We start from the raw sequence: 24,579 nt of genomic DNA, 5'->3' as shown, positions 1-24,579 counted from the left end.
CTTCCGGGTCATCCGGAAGTGACCCTAGGCGGAAACGGTTGCCATGGCAGCGGCCGGGCACGCGGCTGAGCTGAGGGAAGATGGCGGTGACGGGTTGGCTGGAGAGTCTGCGGGCGGCAGAGAAGACGGCGCTGCTGCAGGACGGTAACTCGAGGCACCCCGCGAGCACCCTCGTCCTTTCCCCCAGCGTCCGGCCCTCCGCTCTGGCGCCTCCGGGAAGGGCCTCAGCCCAGGACGGCAGGGCTGGAAGGTCGCGGCCTCCCTCTAGGGCAGTTACTGCATTTGCAAATGAGGAAACTGAGGCCCAGAGAGATGAGGTGACTGGAACACACGTCTCTGGACACCCTAGTTTCCTGGACACCACCTCACTCCGCTCTGAGTTTTGTTACTAATAAATAATAATTCTTTTCACGTTCACCGTCATTTGCTCCTCACCGCTGTCCCGAGAGGTGGTTTTGACCCCATTTTACAGAAGAGGAAACTGAAATCCAGGATTTTAGATCGGCCCCAGCTCCCCGAGTCAGTCAGTGGTACAACTGAATCTTGACCTGGGATGAACCTCAGTCTGGAGGTTCTGTTGCTGAAAGCAGCCTGGTATCATAGAAAGGCAGGACACCTGGGCTCTAGTTAACGACTCTGCCTTTAATTTACCGTGGGCTTCCCAGTCGGCCTCTTTACTTGTTTGAACCTCATTTTCCTCATCTGTAAAATGAGGTGGATGGATTACCTGTGTTGTCTCTGAGGTCCTTTCCAGCTGTAATGTTATCTTTGTAAGTGAACCTCTAAATGTTCCCTGGGTCTTTAGAGGAGACAAAGCAACCCCCTACCCCCACCTCGTGCTGGTCCTGGAAGAGGTGTGCACAGAGGTATGGATGGAGTTCTGACTTTCTTCCACCCTAGGACTGGCCAGTGCTTCAGGGTCCCTTCCTGGACTCACTTGGCAGCCAGAATGAATTTGGTCTGAATTCCTGTAGCTTTCAGGAAACCAGCAGGGACTGACATCCACAGGCAGAGGCCAGTCAAGAAAGCGTGGAAATTAAAGTCAGCTGGTCATTTGCTCATTTATTCATGCAGTATTTAGGGATGCTTTTTACTGTGTGTCAGGTTGTGTGCTAGAGCAGATAGAAAGAAAAAGACACGTCCCAGGAGTTCACATAGTGGTCAGGAAAAAAATGTAAATAAACAAAAGCATGTGTGTTAAATAGAGGTTGGACTCTTCTATAAAATGCTATGAGAGCACAGAGGTGAAAATGATTATCTCTTTGAAGGAGGACCTGACAGAAGAGGTGATGTTTATGGGTCCTAAAGGATGAATAGGTGTTTGCTAAGTGGAGAAGAGGGGATAGTTATTCCAGGAAGAATGACTCACGTGTAAAGGCACAGAGGTGTGAAAGTATATGGCTGATTACTAGGGGCATAACAAAACATTTAGTGAGGCCAAAGCATTCACCCAGTCATAATATCTCCCTACACTGTGTAAGGTACTAGGTGCTAGGATGCAAGAGTGAATAAAAGGATGCTTTTCTCAAGCGATGAGGGGAAATGGTGGAAAATGAAGAGAGATTGCAGATAAATTGAGGTATGTTGTGATCGATCTCCTATGCCAAACCAAAGATTCTGAACATTATCTCATAGGACAGTGGGGTTTGTTTTTATTGTAAGAAGTACTTAACATAAATTTACCATTTTAGCCTTTATTAAGTGTACAGTTTTGTGGCATTAAGTACATTCACATTGTTACGCCACCATCACCACCAGCCATCTCCAAAACGTTTTCATCTTCAGCTGAAACTCTATACTCATTAAACACTAATTCCCCAGTCTCCTTTTCCTCAGCCCCTGGTAATCACCATTCTACTTTCTGTCTTTATGAATTTGATTACAGCAGGAACCTCATGTAAGTGGAGTATACAATATTTGTTCTTTTGTGACTGGCTTATTTCACTTAGCATAATGTCTTCGAAGTTCATCCATGTTGTCGCATGTGGAAATGAGGAAATGTCGCATGTCGCTTGAGGAAAGTTTGATTTCCTCCCTTTTTAAGGTCTGAATAACATTTTTCCGTTGTATGTATATACCGTATTTTGTTTATCCACCAGTGTGTCGATGGACACTTGGGTTGCTTCCACTTTTTTTATTGTGAATAATTACTGCTGTGAACATGGGTGTACAAAATATCTATTCTAGTCTCTGCTTTTACTTCCTTTGGTCAAAGGACAGTGTTTAAACAAATATTTCATCAGTCAGGACTTCGTTAAGTTTTTTTGTGAGTAACATCACAAAACAACATTGTTAGTCCCCCCACCAAACCAAAATCAAAAGAAAGAAAACAAACAAAAAAAGCCAAAGGTGTGTATATGCCTTGTCAAACCTCTCCTGTTGATTTATCCTCCTAATGTGTATGTGAGTGGGCGTAGGATGCTACTAACTTCCCACCAAGAATCACTTCTGTTGCTAATGAGAACCCAACACACTTCTTCATAAATAATTTATGTTCATTATGGAAATAAGAAAAATAAATAAACAAGTCACTGGTAATCCTACCATGCAGAGATAATCACAATTGACATTTCCATACAGAAACTTCCATATTTTTTCCATGCATACAAACTCATACATATATATATACTTTTTTATCATCTTTATTGGAGTATAATTGCTTTACAATGTTGTGTTAGTTTCTGTTTTACAACAAAATGAATCAGTTATATATATACATATGTTCCCATATCTCTTCCCTCTTGCGTCTCCCTCCCTCCCACCCTCCCTATCCCACCCCTCCAGGCGATCACAAAGCATCGAGCTGATCTCCCTGTGCTATGCGGCTGCTTCTCACTAGCTATCTACCTTACGTTTGATAGTGTATATATGTCCATGCCTCTCTCTCGCTTTGTCACAGCTTACCCTTCCCCCCTCCCCATATCCTCAAGTCCATTCTCTAGTAGGTCTGTGTCTTTATTCCTGTCTTACCCCTAGGTTCTTCATGACATTTTTTTCCCTTAAATTCCATATATATGTGTTAGCATACGGTATTTGTCTCTCTTTTTCTGACTTCACTCTGTATGACAGAATCTAGGTCTATCCATCTCATTACAAATAGCTCAATTTCATTTCTTTTTATGGCTGAGTAATATTCCATTGTATATATGTGCCACATCTTCTTTATCCATTCATCCGATGATGGACACTTAGGTTGTTTCCATCTCCGGGCTATTGTAAATAGAGCTGCAATGAACATCTTGGTACATGACTCTTTTTCAATTATAGTTTTCTTAGGGTATATGCCCGGTAGTGGGATTGCTGGGTCATATGGTAGTTCTGTTTGTAGTTTTTTAAGGAACCTCCATACTGTTCTCCACAGTGGCTGTATCAATTTACATTCCCACCAACAGTGCAAGAGGGTTCCCTTTTCTCCACACCCTCTCCAGCATTTATTGTTTCTAGATTTTTTGATGATGGCCATTCTGACTGGTGTGAGATGATATCTCATTGTAGTTTTGATTTGCATTTCTCTAATGATTAGTGATGTTGAGCACTCTTTCATGTGTTTGTTGGCAGTCTGTATATCTTCTTTGGAGAAATGTCTATTTAGGTCTTCTGCCCATTTTTGGATTGGGGTGTTTGTTTTCTTGATACTGAGCTGCATGAGCTGCATGTAAATTCTGGAGATTAATCCTTTGTCAGTTGCTTCATTTGCAAATATTTTCTCCCATTCTGAGGGTTGTCTTTTCGTCTTGTTTATGGTTTCCTTTGCTGTGCAAAAGCTTTTAGGTCCCATTGTTTATTAGGTCCCATTTGTTTATTTTTGTTTCTATTTCCATTTCTCTAGAAGGTGGGTCAAAAAGGATCTTGCTGTGATTTATGTCATAGAGTGTCCTGCCTATGTTTTCCTCTAAGAGTTTGATAGTTTCTGGCCTTACATTTAGGTCTTTAATCCATTTTGAGCTTATTTTTGTGTATGGTGTTAGGTAGTGATCTAATCTCATACTTTTACATGTACCTGTCCAGTTTTCCCAGTACCACTTATTGAAGAGGCTGTCCTTTCTCCACTGTACATTCCTGCCTCCTTTATCAAAGATAAGGTGACCATATGTGCGTGGGTTTATCTCTGGGCTTTCTATCCTGTTCCATTGATCTATATTTCTGTTTTTGTGCCAGTACCATACTGTCTTGATTACTGTAGCTTTGTAGTATAGTCTGAAGTCAGGGAGCCTGATTCCTCCAGCTCCGTTTTTCGTTCTCAAGATTGCTTTGGTTATTTGCGGTCTTTTGTGTTTCCATACAAATTGTGAAATTTTTTGTTCTAGTTCTGTGAAAAATGCCAGTGGTAGTTTGATAGGGATTGCATTGAATCTGTAGGTTGCTTAGGGTAGTAGAGTCATTTTCACAATATTGATTCTTCCAATCCAAGAACATGGTATATCTCTCCATCTATTTGTATCATCTTTAATTTCTTTCATCAGTGTCTTATAATTTTCTGCATACAGGGCTTTTGTCTCCTTAGGTAGGTTTATTCCTAGATATTTTATTCTTTTTGTTGCAATGGTAAATGGGAGTGTTTTCTTGATTTCTCTTTCAGATTTTTCATCATTAGTGTATAGGAATGCCAGAGATTTCTGTGCATTAATTTTGTATCCTGCTACTTTTCCAAATTCATTGATGAGCTCTAGTAGTTTTCTGGTAGCATCTTTAGGATTCTCTATGTATAGTATCATGTCATCTGCAAACAGTGACAGCTTTACTTCTTCTTTTCCGATTTGGATTCCTTTTATTTGCTTTTCTTCTCTGATTGCTGTGGCTAAAACTTCCAAAACTATGTTGAGTAAGAGTGGTGAGAGTGGGCAACCTTGTCTTGTTCCTGATCTTAGTGGAAATGCTTTCAGTTTTTCACCATTGAGGACGATGTTGGCTGTGGGTTTGTCATATATGGCCTTTATTATGTTGAGGAAAGTTCCCTCTATGCCTACTTTCTGCAGGGTTTTTATCATAAATGGGTGTTGAATTTTGTCAAAAGCTTTCTCTGCATCTATTGAGATGATCATATGGTTTTTCTCCTTCAGTTTGTTAATATGGTGTATCACGTTGATTGATTTGTGTATATTGAAGAATCCTTGCATTCCTGGAATAAACCCCACTTGATCATGGTGTATGATCTGTTTAATGTGCTGTTGGATTCTGTTTGCTAGTATTTTGTTGAGGATATTTGCATCTGTGTTCATCAGTGATATTGGCCTGTAGTTTTCTTTGTTTGTGACATGTTTGTCTGGTTTTGGTATCAGGGTGATGGTGGCCTCGTAGAATGAGTTTGGGAGTGTTCCTCACTCTGATATATTTTGGAAGAGTTTGAGAAGGATAGGTGTTAGCTCTTCTCTAAATGTTTGATAAAATTCGCCTGTGAAGCCATCTGGTCCTGGGCTTTTGTTTGTTGGAAGATTTTTAAACACAGTCTCAATTTCAGTGCTTGTGATTGGTCTGTTCATATTTTCTATTTCTTCCTGATTCAGTCTTGGCAGGTTGTGCATTTCTAAGAATTTGTCCATTTCTTCCAGGTTGTCCATTTTATTAGCATAGAGTTGCTTGTAGTAATCTCTCATGATCTTTTGTATTTCTGGAGTGTCATTTGTTACTTCTCCTTTTTCATTTCTAATTCTATTGATTTGAGTCTTCTTCCTTTTTTTCTTGATGCGTCTGGCTAATGGTTTATCAATTTTGTTTATCTTCTCAAAGAACCAGCTTTTAGTTTTATTGATCTTTGCTATCGTTTCCTTCATTTCTTTTTCATTTATTTCTGATCTGATCTTTATGATTTCTTTCTTTCTGCTAACTTTGGGGTCTTTTTGTTCTTCTTTCTCTAATTCCTCTAGGTGCAAGGTTAGGTTGTTTATTCGAGATGTTTCCTGTTTCTTAAGGTAGGATTGTATTGCTGTAAACTTCCCTCTTAGAACTGCTTTTGCTGCATCCCATAGATTTTGGGTCGTCGTGTCTCCATTGTCATTTGTTTCTAGGTATTTTTTTATTTCCTCTTTGATTTCTTCAGTGATCACTTCGTTATTAAGTAGTGTATTGTTTAGCCTCCATGTGTTTGTATTTTTTACAGATCTTTTCCTGTAATTGATATCTAGTCTCATAGCGTTGTGGTCGGAAAAGATACTTGATACAATTTCAATTTTCTTAAATTTGCCAAGGCTTGATTTGTGACCCAAGATATCTATCCTGGAGAATGTTCCATGAGCACTAGAGAAAAATGTGTATTCTGTTGTTTTTGGATGGAATGTCCTATAAATATCAATTAAGTCCATCTTGTTTAAAGTAGAATTTAAAGGTTGTGTTTCCTTATTTATTTTCATTTTGGAGGATCTGTCCATTGGTGAAAGTGGGGTGTTAAAGTCCCCTACTATGAATGGGTTACTGTCGATTTCCCCTTTTATGGCTGTTAGTATTTGCCTTATGTATTGAGGTGTTCCTATTATATTTTTTTCTTTCACCAAAATATCATAGTAATAAACTTAAAATTTTTTATATTCACATACATATGTACACATAGATTATGTACATATTCTATGTGTACATATGTACACATATGTACACATAGAATCTTGGGTACGGGAAGATATTCTAAGCACAACTTCTGGATAATAACCACAAAGGAAAAAACAATTGACTATATAAAAATTAAACACTTGTTTGGGAAAACCCACCTTAAACAAAGTTAAAAGGCAATTAAAACAGAACATTTGCAACATATATGACACGTGCTTAATATATACAAAATTCAATCAGATTAGTAAGAAAAAGATGAATACCCAAATAAAATAGGCGAAGGCCTAAACAGGTAATTCACTAGAAACATGAACAATAAACCCTTGGAACATTGTTCATTCTTATAACCTTAAAGCCATACAGATATCCTAGTATGGTTATTACAGGATCAACTTTGGCCTCAAGTGGGTTTAAGCCTGGGCTGTCATTTCCTAGCTTTATGACCTTGGACAAGTTACATGACCTTTAATCCTCAATTTTCCTTACTTGTGAAATACAAGTACTGGAGGCACATAGGATTATTTTGAGAATAAATGCAATAAAACATGTAAAGTGCCTGGCCCATAGTAAGCACTGCATCCTGCCTGCACTTAAGACTGGACTCCAGGGGAGAAGAGAGTCAGGCCAGATACCCTCAGCTACTCACAGGGAGCACCTTATACCCCACTCCTGACAGGACAACCTCTTATAGCTCTATGAGCCAAACAAATGAGTAAGGGTGGTGTAATCTAGGCGCCTGCTGAGAGGCCCTGCAAATTTGGGGGTGAGTTTCCCCAGAATACAAATTCGGAATGACTCAAGGGAACTGTGTCTCAGAGGAGTGAATGGACAGTGAAAAGGCTTGGTAGATCAGATAACAGTTGCAAGTTTTGGCTAGTGACTGCTTTAGCTGGTTAAGGGCCTTGGGGCTCTATTCATCAAGCATTCGTTAGGTACTTGTATACCGGGCATTGGTACTGTTATTAGTCTCACTGAGGAGCCTACCTATATCTACTTACCTATCTGTAAAAATAGGGGAAATTATATAGCCACTTTTAAGAAAATGCTTAGTATTATATTACATAGGTGGAAGAGCTGGTCTAAGAGACGCCATTGGGTTCTTCTGTGCTTTCAATGAAAGATGAAGCAATGTTCATTAACTCTCTCAATCAGTATTTAGCTCCTAAAATATGCCAAATACTATACTAAGTGATAGGGAAACCATAGGTGGGGGGATAAAACCCCTCTTACCTTAGTAGAAGAGACAGGCAATAATCCAAAAATCACACAAATACATATAAAAATCATACCAAGGTAAATGCTGTAAGGAGAACACACGGGGACTAACATCATATGGATGTGTGATAGAGATGGCCTAGAGATGTACAGAAGAAGGCAGAGCGAGGGCGCGGCTGGAGGGAGGCCTTGGTCGGGAAACCCAGTTCAATATCCTGAGCACATGGGCTTGGTTTTAGGAACTGGGGAGAGAAAGATAAATATGATATCATTCTTGAAACAGATGCTTTTAAAAGTATAGTATGTGATAAATGCTCCACTGTGGATATGAATAAAGCACCAGAGAGGCATAAACAAACAAGTGATGAATTTTGCCAAGGTGGTTAGGAGTGATAGTTTAGGAAGATTTCACAGTGGAAGTGACATTTGAGCTGGATTTTGAAGGGCAAGGAGGAGTTCAGCATTTGGGAAGAAGTTTGGAGCTGTTGCTGGTAGAAGAATCAGCAGAGTAAAGACATGTTCAGAGAAAGCTTAGAAAGGAAGTGAGTCCCAGGACATGTCCTAGAGTAGTGGTGGGCAATGGTTGGCAAGGAGTTCGTGGGAGGCTCTGGGAAGGTTTTTTTAACATGCCCAAGGCTGTTAGTGTTTCCCAGGTAGATCTCTTGACCTGCAAGGCCCAAGGCAAGAGGAGGCTCAGGGGTAAGGCACTCTCTGTTTTGTGCCTAGGGAGAAGGAAGGTGCACTATTTGTTCCCAGATGGGAAGGAAATGGCCGAAGAATATGATGAGAAGACAAGTGAACTACTTGGTAAGTGATGGGACCCCCAGCGGGCCCTTAGGAACACTTGGGGTGACCTAAGCACAGGTAAACACGCATAGCTGAGGCTTCAGGGAGGATCCCAGCACCACATGTGGAAGCTCAGGGAGACTGAAGCCCTTGAGGCAGGATTGTTCCTGAAAATAATCTGAGGTCAGGGCTGGACACCAGAGGTGGAGTGGGCATCCGCTTGACCAGTAAACCTCACTCCACCCCCAGACAAATGAGAGAGTGAGTAATTCTTCTAAGGTGGGAATGGGCATGTAAAGAAACCGTTGGGAAAAAGCTTTACAGAGAAGGTGGAATTGGAAGTAAGCCTTGAAGGCTGAGTAGTGGTAAGGGCAGGATTTCACTGCAGTTTTTTTTGTCTGTTTTTTGTTTTGTTTTCTGAAGTCATATCGGGAACAAACAAGTATCAGAGGCGCAGCTTTTGACCTTGCCTCAGAAGTGACTCTATTAAATATGTCCCTCATTTTGGAGAAGGTCTGAATCAAAGGGAGTAGGAGGTAGAAACGGTGATTTTGCAGCATTGTCATTTTCATTCCTGCAGCCCTTTTCCTCTAAGAATACGCTCATGAATAGGGGCCGTAGCTCAGATTTCTGGGAATTATTCGATTTGTTCATTCTCTGTTCTCAGGTATGCACATCAGCATTAACCGACTTCCCAGAGCTAGGTGGCTGGTTCTTTGACCCAGGGCCTGAGGCTGTCAGCAGTGGGAGTTGGTCTCTTTATTAAATTTCACCTGAAATGCTAAGACCAATGATGGAATCATGGGCTGGGTTATTTTCTTGTCATTATTCTTGACTTTAATTTCTTCCTGGGCCTGATCGACAGGTAGTATTGGCGGGGGAATTTCTTTTTCCCTTTTTCTGACAGCTCATAAATGTCTAGAACCGACAACATGGATTACACTGGTTTGCATTCTCTTAGTCTCCAGTCTTAAAATATGTGTCCTGTGCATGTTCAGCCGCAGAGTGAAGTGTTGATCCCTTCTTATTATGAGCTGCTTGGGTTCCAGTCCCAATTGGTTTAGTCTGGTACTATTAAAAATCTTGATGTGTTTAGCATATGACACTGATTTGGTGGAAACCAGTACAGTAGTAATATTCTCACAAACCATTGTAATTTATAGCGCTCCCAGGGGGTGACAGCCTTGGAATGCCTAACAGGGGTGAGCTTATGAAAGCAGAGGTCACGTGGGCTGACCACCACCATCACCAGGCCGGGGACTAGCGGCAGCTCTTCTCCCCCAGCCCCCAGCGTCACCTCTCTTCTCCACACAGAGCAAATAATACAGCTGTCGGGGTTGTGGCTGTAAAAACAAACAAACAAATAAAACCCAAGGCATCTTAGTTGTGCTTGGACATGAAATTAAAATGAAAAAAAGTCCAGGTCCCTTCATTTGTAGCATCCCACATGAACTGTCATTTTCCCTCTTGGCAGGTGGAGAATAGACAGTGGCCTCCAAACTCCTTTTTCTTAAAAGTAGAAATGGAGGTTCATAGGAGAACGTTGTCTGACTAAAGTTTACCTAATGATAGCAATACCGTAACTTTTATTGGGCGCCATGCTAAGTGGTTTACACGAACCAACCACATTACAGCCCAGTGTGGTAGGTTACTGCTGTCTTCATTTAACAGTTGGGAAAAATGGAAGCTTCAAGAGGATAAGCACCTTGCTCAGAATCACACAGCTGGTTAGTTACAGAGCTAGGATTTAAGCCTAGGTCTATCTGATGAAGAACCCATGCTTTAATCCACAAGAACATTCTGTTGGGAGTTGAGGTTATTTAATCCTGTTTTCTTTTCTTACTAAATCTTGTTCTCCCCAGAATGACCCGGGTAGGGGCTGGAGGGAGCAGGACAGAGATGGGCGGCAAGGAACACCCCACTCAAACCACTGGGCCCTTTGAACAGCTGATCCTTTTCTTACCCGTCTCCAACCACCCCACCCTACCTCCGCCAGCTTGCAAAATACTGTTTGTTTTTCATTTTTAAGTATAAATAATCCCAGGACCTGAACTTTCATTTGTGCATTCTTTGAAGCAAAATATGGATGGGGTTTTTGTGGGTGTAAATGGGAATAGTTTCCGTTTTTTCAGCTAATTATACAAATTGGATAATTGGCCAAACTGGTTTTCTGTCCAAAAAAACCCAGAAAGTAATTTACAGAGAGAATTACCGATAGGACATCTGTCTGGGTTGGAGCTCTTCCGGTCGGTGTTAATAAGCATAGTAGTGTCATATTTTTTTTCTGCCCTCTCAATGCTATTCATTCCCACCCCCCACAGTGAATGCTGTATGTGTATTCATAGAGGAAAAAACTGAAGGGCCCCATAACAATGATCGGAACATCAAACCAGCCCTAGAAGAACACAGCATGTCCAGGGGGGCAGAGGCTGAAGGGCAGGCCGTCCCCCAGCGATTACATTCGGATTACCGGCTTAATCTGCTTTGGTATTTGACCGCCAGCCTAACCACCCCAGGCTGCATTTGGAGGATATTGAGCACTTTCATCCCCAAGCACTTCACCGGCTTTATAAATGACCCACTCGATTCCCTTCAGCCTCCTCAGGGATGGGACGTGGCAGCTGTTTAATAGCCACATAGCAATGTTGCAGTGTTTTAGGGCAGAAAAGAAGAATCCTGCATCCAGTTTAAGCTGCAGGGAGTACTTAGGAAAGGGGAATGTAATTATCCACATTGGAAGTGGGCCAGGGCTTGGAGCTCTGGGGAAAGAGGCCTTTTAGGACCTCCACTTTCTAGCCCACCTGAAAGATGGGGCCTCCTTTCAGCAGTCTGGGACATCAGCCTGCTTCCTGCTGACTTAGGAAAAAGGCCCCAGGCGCTGCCTCCCTCATATATTCCCCATCAGACCCTTTACAGGGTCATTGAAAGTCTCCTTTCCAAGGACTGGCCCTGGCTCAGCCAGGAAGATATGACAGCGTCCCAGGGAGCTGCCTTGCACACACCAGTTTAGGTTTAACATATAATCAAATCAGAGTGACAGCAGGTGCAAACAGTCTTCTGTTGCCGCAGGAGCTGTCCTTGAGTTCAGGAACAAAGACAGGACAAGAAAGACAAGACAAAATGTATTTGCATGTGTGCATTCATGCCCACGTCCATGGGAGAAATAACAAGGACTTCACCCATTCATTTGTTGGATCTTATCTCACAAGGGAATGAATACGGAGGCTTTCTTCATATTCTAACAAAGAATTTAATTCCAAGGTGTTAAAAAAAAAAAAAGACAAAACAGCCAAGGGTCCAAATTTCTGTGACCTGAGTGGCTTTCAAGGTCAGCAGTAAGGAAACCAGTAGCTGACTTTCCTCCTCCTTAGGGTACTCCTTGGGAAGGTTTCTGTTCCAAACCCAGTATTCCATGGATAAAAGAGTAGACAGGAAATCCTGGTATCGGAATTGCCTCTCCTGGCCACACTGGCATCGTGCCTCAGGACAAATGATTTAACAGGGTCCATGATTACAGGATGCCTCACTTATCAAGCCCCAGATAGTTAGGTTTTCATAACTTATCAATACATTTTCAAATAATTGAAGCTTTTCCTTTAAATGCTAAAATATAAAAAAGAAATAGAGCTTCATTTTTTTTAAGTGAACCTTTTAAAATATCATGTATGCTTATTGAATGTTTATAGAATACAAGTTAGCCTTTTACTAATGATTCAAATTCTGGTCTTGAAGTTAGGAGACCTGAATTTTAGCTGTGTTTTTTGCAAGTTAGTGTATCTTTCTGAGCCTTGGTAATTCTTCATACTCTCCCCTGAAGAGTGGTGGCAAGGGTTGAAGGAGAGCAGGCAGGGAAGAAATGCTGTTTCCCATTTGAAAAATACAGGTATTGGACTAGATGCTTTCTAAAGGAACCTCCACCTTTAAACTCTGTGATGACTGTGTTCTATTATATCGTGATCCTGTCAGGGTCTAAGGATGTTTGTTTGTCCTCACACCAAATGGTCCCACATCCTTTTTAGTTCTGTCGCTGCCCTTGATGTGAGCTATCCCGTCATGCTGTTGTCAGTATGCCTGGGAAAAAATTAATTTCCTGCCTTATTCTACACATAGCATTTTATACATGTCTGAGAATCTGGGAGTGATCTTTCCTACAATAAAGAGTGAGATACATGGGTCTTGTCACAGGAAACCTCCACTTAGAGGCATTTGTCGCTTCTGAATTTGCAACTGTGAACACTGCAACCCAGAAGGCTGGCTTCCAGTTAAATAAGCAAAGTATTACATGAATAGATTTGGATATACTTCTGGTCACAGTCCATTCACTTAAGAGAGAAGAAGTATTTGTGAGAAAAAGAAAAAAGTTGCCTTTAAAGTATATTTCCAAGTTTTACTCTTCCTTATTTATTTGCATTGTAAACTTGGAAATGTGTTTCTAGGGAGAGTTTTTGGCCCTGAGACGTAATAAAATCACACTGCAGAAGGCACCAGACCTTATAAAAGCACATATTAAAGGGAAAATTCGAATTGTGCAGCATACTTTTGTGTTCAGCTTGTGTGCCTTACTTAGAGCAGTGAGGGTGTTTGGGTTTGGCACAGCTGCCCAGAAGGTCTCAAAGAAACCCATCCTGAGAATCGCATTGCAGCTCTCACCACCCCGGCCCAGAAAAAGGAGCAACTGCGACAGGACGCCAGGCACTTTCTGAGTTGTTTAGCTCCTCACAGCAGCTTCAGGAAGGCTGCTGGCCTGGAGCAACGCTGGGACTGCCACCTGGAAGACCCCCATTGCTGCGGGCAGGGAAGGAACAGAGGGGTCGCACTCGCGAAAGCCCCCTGTGGCCATGGGCGTGCTGACAGCAGTCACTGTGACAGGGCTGAGCAGGGTTCCTGAGCATCCCAGCAGGGGCTTTCAGTTAGTGTTTACTGAATTAGTCTTTTCACTTAGAATTCCCATAAAGTATGTGGCTTAATTGAAAAAAAAAAATCTTATGCAAACATCTGGGTTGTAAAATAGAGATGATTATTTGCATTATAAAAGGATGATTCCACTCTACAAAAAATGTACATTAGATCTTTTATAAATAATGCATTTAAAATATGGTGTGTGCCTAAAATTTCCTGTAAATACAACTCTGGGACTTTTGTTTTAAGCCATGTGCACCTGAGATGAGTGAATTTCTATATTTGGACTTTCTGAATCATGAGACAAATCTGCCTATCAGCTTTCACCCTCTTACTTCATTTTTCCTCTGCCCATTTTTAGAGGGAAAAATGCATGTCACATTTTTGGGGATCCACATTTTCCCTGTTACTGGTAGCTACCCTTTTCCTAACATTCACGTCTTCCCTTTGCATGAAGTCACACCTGGGGTTTTCTAAACTCCACTTGGCGCCTTTCAGAGCTTTGTTCTAATTCCTTTTGTCTGGGCACCCATGATATGGGCTTTACACGTTGTCTAATATTGAAATACTCTCCTGAGATTTCAGAGGTTGTGAGGTCCCTGCTCAGATGGATAAAGCCAGTGTAAAAGCCTGTAGCTCCCACTTTTATCCTGTTCCAGTTACCTAATGTGATATTGATGATTCAGCAGAAAGAAGCAGAGTACCTTTCTTCCCCATAATCCCACTGCTTCCTTCTCTCCTCAGTGAGGAAGTGGCGTGTGAAGAGTGCCCTGGGCGCCTTGGGCCAGTGGCAGATTGAGGTGGGAGAGCCAGCACTCCCAGGAGCAGGGAGCCTGGGGCCTGAACTCATCACGGAAAGCAATTCCAATGTATGTCTGTCTGTCAGGTGTCTTGGGGAGGCTGGGGGAGTGGGCTGCTGGCCCTCGGGGGCAGGCGCCATGTCTTGTTCACCTCCTCATCTCCAGTGTACCCACCTGGACACAGTGCTCTAGAAATGTTTGCTTGAATGAGTACCCAAAGGGTTTTGGCTTAGTCATCCCAGGGCGAGGGCTCCAGGCCTAGAATGTCACAGCAATGGCAGTATCAGAGGGGAGCTGTAGGGAAGAGCTGAGGGTCTCCCATTGTGCCCCTTGATAGAGCTTTGTGGAGGGGGGAGCCATCCTTTCCCACCCCCCTCCAAGAATAGTCCTCAAGTTGGCTTTGCCTTCTGCAGCCCATCTTCATGCGCAAGGACACCAAGATGAGTTTCCAGTGGCGAATTCGAAACCTCCCGTACCCTAAGGATGTCTACAGTGTCTGTGTGGACCAGAAGGAGCGCTGTGTTGTCGTCAGAACAACCAACAAAAAGTAAGTGGCATGGTGGGCACCTGCCTTCTTGTGTATGAGCAAGGTGGGGGTGGGGTTTGACCTGAGGTTAGGGCTCAGATGGCTCCCCACCTCAGAGGGCAGAGAAGCCTGCTGTCCAGCTCTGAGGGAGGTAGGAGGGCTTCACTAAAGCCCTGTAGTAGGTGCTAAAAGCTGAAGGGCTTTCTCTCTGCAGGACCAGCTTGAATATTGTAATCAGTTCCACCGGGGCAGGGAAATTTGAACAATGAGTATCTGGCCCAGTACTTGGCACAGACTGGGGCTCAATAAATATTTGCTGGATGAATGAGAGGTTGAGGGAATCACCCGGCCATTGCCTTGTGATCTTAAGTGGTTCTGCTGTAAGGTTATTGTGCCTTGACCTCTGGCTGGATCCAGTCCATGATGAACTTGGCCTGGTAACATCACTGTTGGAGCTGGCAGGGAGCCATGGCCTGGAAGGTGCACCTGTCTGAGGTGGCAGTTATCGAACTTTAAAGTACTGGTCTGGGAGCAGCAAACCTATCCCTCCCTGAACTGAGGGACAGTGAGCTGGTGCTTTGGCCTCTTGGAAGTCTCTTGCATGAAGTCACTTGCATTATTTTTCAAAGGGATTACTAGACTTCCTTTTGCTCCTCTTCTCATGGTCTGCTAGGGGAAGGCAAAATGTGGGGTTGAGGGGACAGAAAGTGACCAAAGTGGAGATCTAATCCTGGCAGGGCTGCTTCTGGGCTGATCATCTTGGAAATGCATTGATCTCGTTTGGGTTTCTGGAGCTCTGACTGATCACAGGAGAAGAGAAGAGCCCTGTGATGACTCGGTTGTGACCTGAGTCAGGGATTGCAGAATAGGACCAACTCCCATGAAATAGATTTGGTGCATTGAGATGGGAGGTTTTATGAGTTACTGGTCCACAGACTGTGAAGCCACCCAACATGTCTCATGGGGTGCTAAGCTTAGGCCAGAGGTGTCCCCATCATCCACTGATTTACAAGCAGTAAGGAGGACCCAGCTATTTGTCCATCTTCTCAGGTGGTGTGGTGCCAGCCTCCCGTCCCATCTCCCTCAAGGTCCGTGCCTCCCAGGCTCCCCTGGTGCAGCCCTGGGTTCTGCCCTCCTCTATGACCCCCACACCCTCTCACTTTGGCAGGGTTAAGTGGTGGGAAAGGGGTAGAGATGAATGAATTAATTTCAGGATTATTGCTGTACACGCAGCCAGCAGCCCCTGAAGTGGGCCTTGTCTATAAATACAAAGTCATAATAATAAGGATTTGCGTTTATAAAGCACTTTGAAGCTCTCAGATAAAAGGCAGTTTATTCCTGTTATTGTTCTCATCATTAACAGGAGTCAGTGCCTAAAGTGGAATTTAGCAATTTCAGGCAACAGAGAAATTGCCTTTAGGAAAACAAACTCCGTGCTTCAGCAAACATTCCCTGGCGTAAGAGGCCCTGGGCCCAAATTAGGAACAAAAGTGCTTCTGATAGCACTTGAATCTGCAGCCCAGCAGTTTGTGGAGCTGGCTGCTGCCTCCCTTTTGTCCCCCAGAGGTCACTGTCGAATACAGATATCCAGCAGAAATGTGATTACCAGGGAGTGAGAAAAGAGAGGCTAGCTAGCTCACCAAAAAATTCATCTGCAGGCAGATCCTCTGGGTCCCATCTCCTGTGCGTATTCAGCCATAGGTGGCGCTCTTGACCAGGCGCTCCGTGGCCAGAGGCCCACTCGGCGCCCAAGGCAGGGGGAGACATTTTTGAATTGATGGGTAAGGCCAGGTGGGATGCGAGTAGTGCCCCAGAGTGAGCAGGGCCGGGATTGGATTCCCAAAGAGGGGAGAGGAGTATGTGAGTGCCCACTTCAGAGCCTACAATGAGATCTCAGGTTCAGCGGCCCAGCCTGGCTCAGCACAGCCTTCCTCAGGATCCTCTGCTGGGAGGAAGGTGAGAGAGGCTGCTAAACCCCTAACAGGCTCTTCTGAGCCTAGTGGCATTTTCATCTTCTACCTGGAGTAGAAGATGTCCTATACCTTTACTACCCCGAAATATACAGAACTCAATAGCTATTCCTTTGAGCAGTGTTTAGCTTTTTCAAGATACTTTAAAAATCTGTTTTCTGATCATCACACCATCCAGTGGTGGACAGGGTATGTATTTATTGTTGTGCTATATATGAATGATTATCTATAAAGTCAGCATGATGAACAGACTTACTGAAGGGATAGTTAGTGATGGTTTCAGTGCCCAGGCCTCTTCAGTTTCCATCACACTGTGGCTTTTCTGATTTGACTTCCTTCACCTGGAGGTTCCATGCCTGCCCCGATTCTGATATTCTGGATTATGGTTACCAGTAAAAGCCAGAGTTCCTTTGTCTATACCTGCCTTGTCTCTGAATAACTGGGTTGGCCATTTCTCTTGAAGGAATTGATTCCAGTGTATTATGTCCTTGGCCCCAGGTAATAGCAAGGGATGAATCAGGGAAGGAAGAAAGTGCTTTCCCAGGATCCCATTGTGGCACCATCTATTCCCAGTAAGAGTGTTTGTGCAGAAAGAAGGTTCCTAGCCTCAGCCTAGAAGCTGGCAGCTATAAGTGGAATGAGCTAGGATGTGGAGTAGGAAGATGTCCGCTTGAATCTGGCCTCTGCCACGTATTACCCGTAGCATTTGGGGCAAGGGTTCCTCATATATCATAGGAGAATACTCATACGTACGTCACAGATTGCTTGGGGAATTATGAAATCGTATATGTACAAACACTCAGCCCTATGCCCGGCCTGAAGCAGGCCCTCAACAATTCTTTGAAAATTAGAACCTGAGGAGAGCTTGGCTGATTTGACATCGGTAATACTAACACTGTGGGAGTGTTAATAGGCATCTCTAGAAAAGAGGATTCTGTGGTCAAATAACTTTAGGAAACTCACTTTGGTAGGACTTCTGAGTGCCTTTAGTATGTGAATGTGTGCTGTGACTCTCTACGAGGGGCTACTGTAGGCAGGGGTGACCAGTTTGCCTGGAGTGTTGATGTTTAAGAAAGAAGGGGAGATTTGCCGACTGATTCTCTAAGGGACGGACTGGCTAGAGGCTTCTCTCGACCACTCTGGCCAAGCCTGTGTGCAGGTGTGCAGAGCACCCACTGGAGGTGTGTGGGGCGTGGCCCATGTGACTCCACAGCCATCCTGCTTCTACTTTCAGCCTCCTCCAGGGTCTCTCTCTAACGGCCTGGCTTCTTGTGCCCTTTCTCAGTTCACTAAAAGGGAGAATGGGTTGGGAAAGGACTGGGAATTGGGAAGGGGAGACAGCAGAGAGAGAGTGATAGGGTGCAGCGGATCATTTCTGAAATAGCCGAAGTGAAGGAGCTGTCCTTTTGGCACAGTTTGAGAGAGGTACAGAGTTGGCCTGTTCCAGTCCCTTTGACAGCGACTTAAAGTTCATCTAGGGCAGCTCCTTTATTTTTAGAAAGGAATTTGGAGGAAGAAACTGAGGCCCAGAAGTTAAGTGGCCTGTCCAGAGTCACAGGACAGGGCCAGGGAGTCCTCCTGAGAGCCTTTGCTTCCACATACATCTTTTGGACACTTTTACATTCAGAAAGGAAGCCCACTCTATGTTAGAGGGAGTGTCCAGGAGACCTGCAGGGTGGCTGGGTTCTGGGGGTGACCACCCCCCATATCTGCCCCACCCTTGGACAGACGCAGGGAACCTAGACCAGGTGGTCTGTTACTTTGAGGTGAGAATGTAGAGCGATGGCGGGGGGCGGTGAGGAGATTGGGGGGATTATCACTGTAATAAGGGTATCTCCCTTTACCAGTTTTATGACTTGGGCAAGATACCTAACTTTCCTGTGCCTCAGTTTACTCTTCTGTAAAAGAGGATAACAGAAGCAACCAACCTGAGAGGGCTGTTTTCAGGATTCAGTGTGTGTTGAACAGGGCCTGGCACAGAGTTAGCATTCATAAATGTCACCTTTCACTGTGTGGCCGAGACCAAGGACAGTGAAGGCAGGTGAGAATGGGGGTTGTTGTGCATCAGCGAAAAGTCCAGGAACCACCACACTATAAAGGCTTAGTTTCAGCAGAAACACAGGGTCTCCTCGGGCAGTGATATGGCCTGTTTCTTCTTCATCCTTAAATCCCCAGCTCATAGTTCAAGGTCTGGGACACAGTTGACGCCTAAGAAATGGTTGCTGCCTACCTAGGGCTTGCCTGAGGCTGAGCATTTGGACTTTTCCAGAAGCACAGTGGGTCCCTCTCCAGTCCAGGTGCTGGTGAGGAAGTGAAGCATGGTTCTTCTCAGGGCAAACCCCAAGGCCAGGGATGGAGATAAGGGAGTATGGGCTGCTCCCTGAGGAGAGAAAGCAGATGCCCCGTACTCCCTTGAAGACTGCCCATCAGAAGCCCCTGAGGAAAATGGTTTAACCTCAGCCAATAAACTAAATCCATTAGAATACTCATAACAGAGCTGAGCCTCCAGACCTACTCTGCCTCCATCCCCCCACCTCGTGAGAGGTGATGGGAGTAGAACAGGGAAGCTGGGGTAAGTCATGCAACTCAAGTTCCCTTTGATCTTGTCATTGCTGTTGAGACCAAGCCCTGGGACTCTTTCTCCAGTCCTACTGCCCCTGCCTGGGGAATGTGCCTTGATGGTGCCCCTCTGAGAGTACACAGGTGTGTCCCTGTCCCCCCTCCCCAGCACACAGCCAGGTAGGCAGAAAGGATGTCCCCACGTTCTGCGCAGCAAGGGCTTACACAGGCCCCCTGGGTTCGGCTGAGCTGTGTGTGCCCGGCTGCTTCTCTCCCGGTTCTGCTTCTTGTGTATGTTTGCAGGGAAGATGTTAACACTTCCTAACAAGCCTTTGTGTTCATCTAATCTCTGCTGTTTAACCTTTGACTCCCTCCCTATTATCAGTGTCTGCCACCTTTGCTGGCCAGACCAGAGGCCCCAGAAAGAGCCCTCAGCCTGGGCTGGCTAGGAAGAGGATGAAGCCGACATTCCACCCCGGTTTGTAGGCAGATGGATCACCTTTCCCTGGGGCAGAGTTTGGAAAATAAAGCAAACTTGTGGTGCCATTAGGATCCCCCAGCCCCCACTCCTTTTGAACTGTCAGCCTTTAAGTAAACATTCTTTTCCTGCCACGGGTCCCAGCACCTTGGCGGGGAGTGAGGAACCTGGAGGATAGGGGCCCTGAGAGCCTTCACTAAACTGAGGGATTTGGGCAGGGAGAGCAGGGCAGAAGTGCTTGCATTGATGTCAACTCTCCTGAGTCCCCAGGGCATCAGGGCTTTTGAAGTGGACTGGGGGTACCTGTCACAACGACCAGGCCCCCCTGACATATTGAAAGCCCTATCCTCTCCAGGCCCCTCACTTGAGTTTGTCTGTACCTGTCTGCAGCGTTTCCCTGCTCAGCCACATACCCTTGCAGCAGCAGTGATGCCATGCCCAGGTGATAGGTCTGGTAGCCACTGGCCAGAGCCTAGGTCATACTTCCACCAAGGAAAATGCCAAACAGTCCTATTGCTAGAGGTGAGGCGGCCATTGCTTGTGCTCCAGTGTAATAAGCAGCAGACCAGGATCAGGGAACTTTAATCCTGACTCTGCTGACAACTGGCTGTGAAGCCAGGCGAGATATTTCACCTCTGTGAGCCTGAGTTTCCTCTTCGGTAAAGGAGGTCAAATTACAGACATTATGGGTTGGATGTTGCTATCTGGGTTTGTTTTGTTTTGTTTTTTTTTTAGTTTTTTGGCTGTGCCGTGCGGCATGTGGGATCTTAGTCTCCTGACCAGGGATTGAACCCTTGCCCCCTGTATCAGAAGCGAGCAGTATAACCACTGGACTGCCAGGGAAGTCCCAGGGTTGTTTTGTTTTTTTACTAAAAGGGATCATTAACCTCTGGACTGTCACCTGCCATTGAGGGAGACCGAGTGTGGTATGTGAAAATGGAGGAGTGGGGTCCAGAGCCCCAGAGATCCAGCTTCCTTGATGAGTCACATGGCTTGTTCTCTTAGGGATATTTCTCCTTGTGGATGTACTCCCCTCTCTGGCCTACAAGTAGAGTCAGGCTAACAAGGCCTTCAAAGACCCCAAAGGAGGAAAAGGTAACTGAGGTCCTCAGTAAAGGGCCATGTAAGTGCCAACTGTCCGTCCCCAGCTTTCAAGGACAGCCCTAGATTTCCTTATTCTGTTTCTTGTTAGCACACATATCCCATTTTCTTCGGGTGCTGAGGAGGTAGGGCTCGCCTGAGCCAATTGTGTATTCCAGGAGGCTTCTTCCACGTGTCTTTGGGAGGACTGAGCTTGAAGTATGAGTCAGTCTGATCCCTGGTCTAATCAAGGAATTATGACTGGCCCTGTTCCATTGCTGGACTGGCCATAAGGCCTTTCTTTTTCTTCCAGGACCACTAAGCTCTAAAGTACTGGTGTTCTAACTGGCTTCCCTTCTTCCTCTTTGGCTGTATGGGGAGAATTGTATAGAAGTTTGGCGTCAGACGGCCTGATGCCCAGCTGTTGGGGTCACTTTGTTGGGTGTTCTCATGGCCTCTTGTTGTCCCCACAGGTACTACAAGAAGTTCTCAATACCTGACCTAGACAGGTATCAGCTACCTCTGGATGATTCCTCGCTGAGCTTTGCTCATGCCAACTGCACCCTCATCATCTCCGTAAGAGTCATTCAGACTTCTTGGCCACTATGTCAGGGACAGGCTCCTTCTTCCCCTGCCCAGTTCCCATCCTACTGGAGTCCTCAGTTCCAGCCCCAGCTACTCCTGGGGTGTGCTTGCTAGAGAACAGGCCTGTCTGCCTCAGCATGGTGTGAGCCGGTGAGGGTCAGGAGGCTGATTTTAAAATCATAGCTGAAAGAGGATAGAGGGTGATGGGGAGGGGTAGAATCCACAGAACTGGGGTTCTAGATGGTCCAAAGGCCTACCCCTACCCAGCCATGTGACCTTCAGCAAGTCATTCAACCTTGTAGGCCTCAATTTCCTCATCTTTGAATAAAGGGGGTAGAAGGGGGAGAGGGAGAGGGAGGGAGGCAGAGAGAGGGAGGGAGGCAGAGAGGGAGGAAGGGTGAGGGAGGGTGAGAGGGGGAGGGAGGGAGGAAGAGGGGAAGGAGGGGGAGGGAGGCGGAGAGAGGAAGGGAGGGAGGGGAAGAGAGAGGGAGGAAGGAGGGAGAGGGAGGGAGGAAGAGAGGGAGAGGAAGAGAGTAAGGGAGGGGGAGAGAGGGAGGAAGGGGGAGAGAGGGGGAGGGAGGAAGGGGGGAGGGAGGCAGAGGGGGAGAGGGAGGAAGAGGGGGTGAGAGGAGGAAGGGTGAGGGGGAGAGGGAGGAAGAGGGGGTGAGAGGGAGGCAGAGAGGGAGAGGGAGGAAGGGGGAGAGGGTGGGAGGAAGAGAGGGAGAGGAAGAGAGAGGGAGGAAGGGTGAGGGGGAGAAGGAGGATGGAAGGAAGAGAGAGGGAGGAAGGAAGGGGGAGAGGGAGGGAGGGGAAGAGAGAGGGAGGGAGAGGGGGGAGGGAGAGGAAGGGTGAGAGGGAGGATGGAGGGAGAGGAAGAGAGAGAGAAGAAGAGAAAGGGAGGAAGGGGGAGGGGGAGGGAGAGAAAGGGAGAGGGAGGAAGGGGGAGAGGGAGTGAGAGGGAGGAAGGGGGAGAGAGGGGGAGGGAGAGGAAGGGAGGGAGGCAGAGGGGAGGGAGAGAGAGGGAGGAAGGGTGAGGGGGAGAGGGAGGAAGAGGGAGGGAGGAAGAGAGGGAGAGGAAGGGGGAGAGGGTGAGAGGGAGGAAAGGTGAGAGGGAGGGAGGGAGAGAGGGGGAGGGGGAGGAAGGGGGAGAGAGAGGGAGAGGGAGAGAAAGGGAGGAAAGAGAAAGGGAGGAAGGGTGAGAGGGAGAGGAAGGGGGAGAGAGGGAGGAAGGGTGACAGGGAGAGGGAGGGAGGAAGGGAGAGAGGGAGGGGAAGAGAGAGGGGGGAGAGGGAGGAAGGGTGAGAGGGAGGGAGGGGGAGGGAGAGGGGGGAGGGAGAGGAAGGGTGAGAGGGAGGATGGAGGGAGAGGAAGAGAGAGGGAGGGAGAGGGGGGAGGGAGAGGAAGGGTGAGAGGGAGGATGGAGGGAGAGGAAGAGAGAGAGAGGAAGAGAAAGGGAGGAAGGGGGAGGGGGAGGGAGAGAAAGGGAGAGGGAGGAAGGGGGAGAGGGAGTGAGAGGGAGGAAGGGGGAGAGAGGGGGAGGGAGAGGAAGGGAGGGAGGAAGAAGGAGGGAGAGAGAGGGAGGAAGGGGGAGGGAGGCAGAGGGGAGGGAGAGAGAGGGAGGAAGGGTGAGGGGGAGGGGGAGGAAGGGGGAGAGAGAGGGAGAGGGAGAGGAAGAGAAAGGGAGGAAAGAGAAAGGGAGGAAAGGTGAGAGGGAGGGAGGAAGGGGGAGAGAGGGAGGAAGGGTGACAGGGAGAGGGAGGGAGGAAGGGAGGGAGGAAGGGAGAGAGGGAGGGGAAGAGAGAGGGGGGAGAGGGAGGAAGGGGGAGAGGGAGGATGGAGGGAGAGGGTGAGAGGGAGGGAGGGAGAGGGAGAGGAAGAGAAAGGGAGGAAGGGGGAGAGTGGGGGAGAGGGAGGAAGGGTGAGATGGAGGGAGGAAGGGGAAGAGAGAGGGAGGAAGGGTGACAGGGAGAGGGAGGGAGGGAGAGAAAGGGAGAGGGAGGAAGGGGGGAGGGAGGGAGGAAGGGTGAGAGGGAGGAGGGGGGAGAGGGAGGGAGGATGGAGGGAGAGGAAGAGAGAGAGAGGAAGAGAAAGGGAGGAAGGGGGAGAGGGGGAGGGAGAGGAAGGGAGGGAGGAAGAAGGAGGGAGAGAGAGGGAGGAAGGGGGAGGGAGGCAGAGGGGAGGGAGAGAGAGGGAGGAAGGGTGAGGGGGAGAGGGAGGAAGAGGGAGGAAGGGGGAGAGGGAGGGGGAGAGGGTGAGGGAGGGAGGGAGAGTGGGGGAGAGGGAGGAAGGGGGAGAGGGAGGGAGAGGGGGAGGGAGGGAGAGAAAGAGAGAGGGAGGAAGGGTGACAGGGAGAGGGAGGAGAGAGGAAAGGTGAGGGGGAGGGAGAGGAAGGGTGAGAGGGAGGATGGAGGGAGAGGAAGAGAGAGAGAGGAAGAGAAAGGGAGGAAGGGGGAGGGAGAGGGGGAGGGAGGGAGAGAAAGGGAGAGGGAGGATGGAGGGAGAGGAAGAGAGAGGGAGGAAGAGGGAGGGAGGAAGGGGGAGAGAGAGAGGGAGGGAGAGGGAGGAAGGGTGACAGGGAGAGGGAGGGAGGGAGAGAAAGGGAGAGGGAGGGAGAGAAAGGGAGAGGGAGGAAGGGGGGAGGGAGGGAGGAAGGGGGAGAGGGAGAGAGGGAGGGGAAGAGAGAGGGAGGAAGGGTGAGAGAGAGGGAGGGAGATGGAGGAAGGGGGAGAGGGTGAGAGAGGAAGGGAGGGAGGCAGAGAGAGGGAGAGGGAGGGGGAGGGAGGGAGGAAGAGAGAGGGGAGAGAGAAGGAGGGGGAGGGAGAGAGAGTGTGTGTGTGCGCGTGTGCGTAGAGAGGGGTGATGTGACTGAATCATGTCCTCTCCTTGGCTCCCTCCACAGTACCAGAAGCCAAAGGAGGTTCTAGTAGCTGAGTCAAACCTGCAGAAGGAGCTGAAGAAGGTACAGACAGCACACAGCAGTGACGGGGACTGCAAGACTCAGTAGCGGACCCCTGAGGCCTGCACTTCCAGCGCTGAGTGTGGGTGAGGCTCTTCCTGTAGAGGCCTCTGAGACTTCAAGGCTTGGGCACTCCTAGCCCCTGAGTCGTGGTCTTCTCTCCTGAGTAAAATAATTCTGAGTCA

At 46.9% G+C, this 24,579-nt stretch overlaps 1 protein-coding gene across 3 annotated transcripts; it reads left to right on the top strand.

Moving 5' to 3' along the window:
* The first annotated feature begins 29 nt into the window (after nucleotides 1–29).
* Nucleotides 30–24,579, top strand: DPCD (deleted in primary ciliary dyskinesia homolog (mouse)). Of its 3 annotated transcripts, XM_060034219.1 has the most exons (6): nucleotides 30–144; nucleotides 8,482–8,562; nucleotides 14,185–14,309; nucleotides 14,654–14,787; nucleotides 21,327–21,429; nucleotides 24,338–24,579. In XM_060034219.1, exons 1-6 carry the CDS (start codon nucleotides 81–83, stop codon nucleotides 24,440–24,442), a joined length of 612 nt encoding a protein of 203 aa, XP_059890202.1. In that variant the 5' UTR covers nucleotides 30–80; the 3' UTR covers nucleotides 24,443–24,579. The 3 variants fall into 3 exon arrangements, with proteins under 3 accessions (XP_059890202.1, XP_059890201.1, XP_059890203.1); XM_060034218.1 differs by lacking the exon at nucleotides 24,338–24,579 and having other exon boundaries at nucleotides 21,327–21,552; XM_060034220.1 differs by lacking the exon at nucleotides 8,482–8,562 and having other exon boundaries at nucleotides 32–144.

This window comes from Delphinus delphis, chromosome 16 (assembly GCF_949987515.2).
Source record: "Delphinus delphis chromosome 16, mDelDel1.2, whole genome shotgun sequence".
Taxonomy (NCBI): Eukaryota; Metazoa; Chordata; class Mammalia; order Artiodactyla; family Delphinidae; genus Delphinus; species Delphinus delphis.
This window is presented reverse-complemented; position numbering and strand designations above follow the sequence as displayed.

Bases quoted from the DNA above. Each gene is read 5' to 3' on its own strand.
- DPCD (XM_060034218.1), top strand. From the start codon at position 81: ATGGCGGTGACGGGTTGGCTGGAGAGTCTGCGGGCGGCAGAGAAGACG. The intron at 14,310-14,653 runs GTATGTCTGTCT...TGCCTTCTGCAG, and splicing joins TCACGGAAAGCAATTCCAAT to CCCATCTTCATGCGCAAGGA. The intron at 14,788-21,326 runs GTAAGTGGCATG...TTGTCCCCACAG, and splicing joins GTCAGAACAACCAACAAAAA to GTACTACAAGAAGTTCTCAA.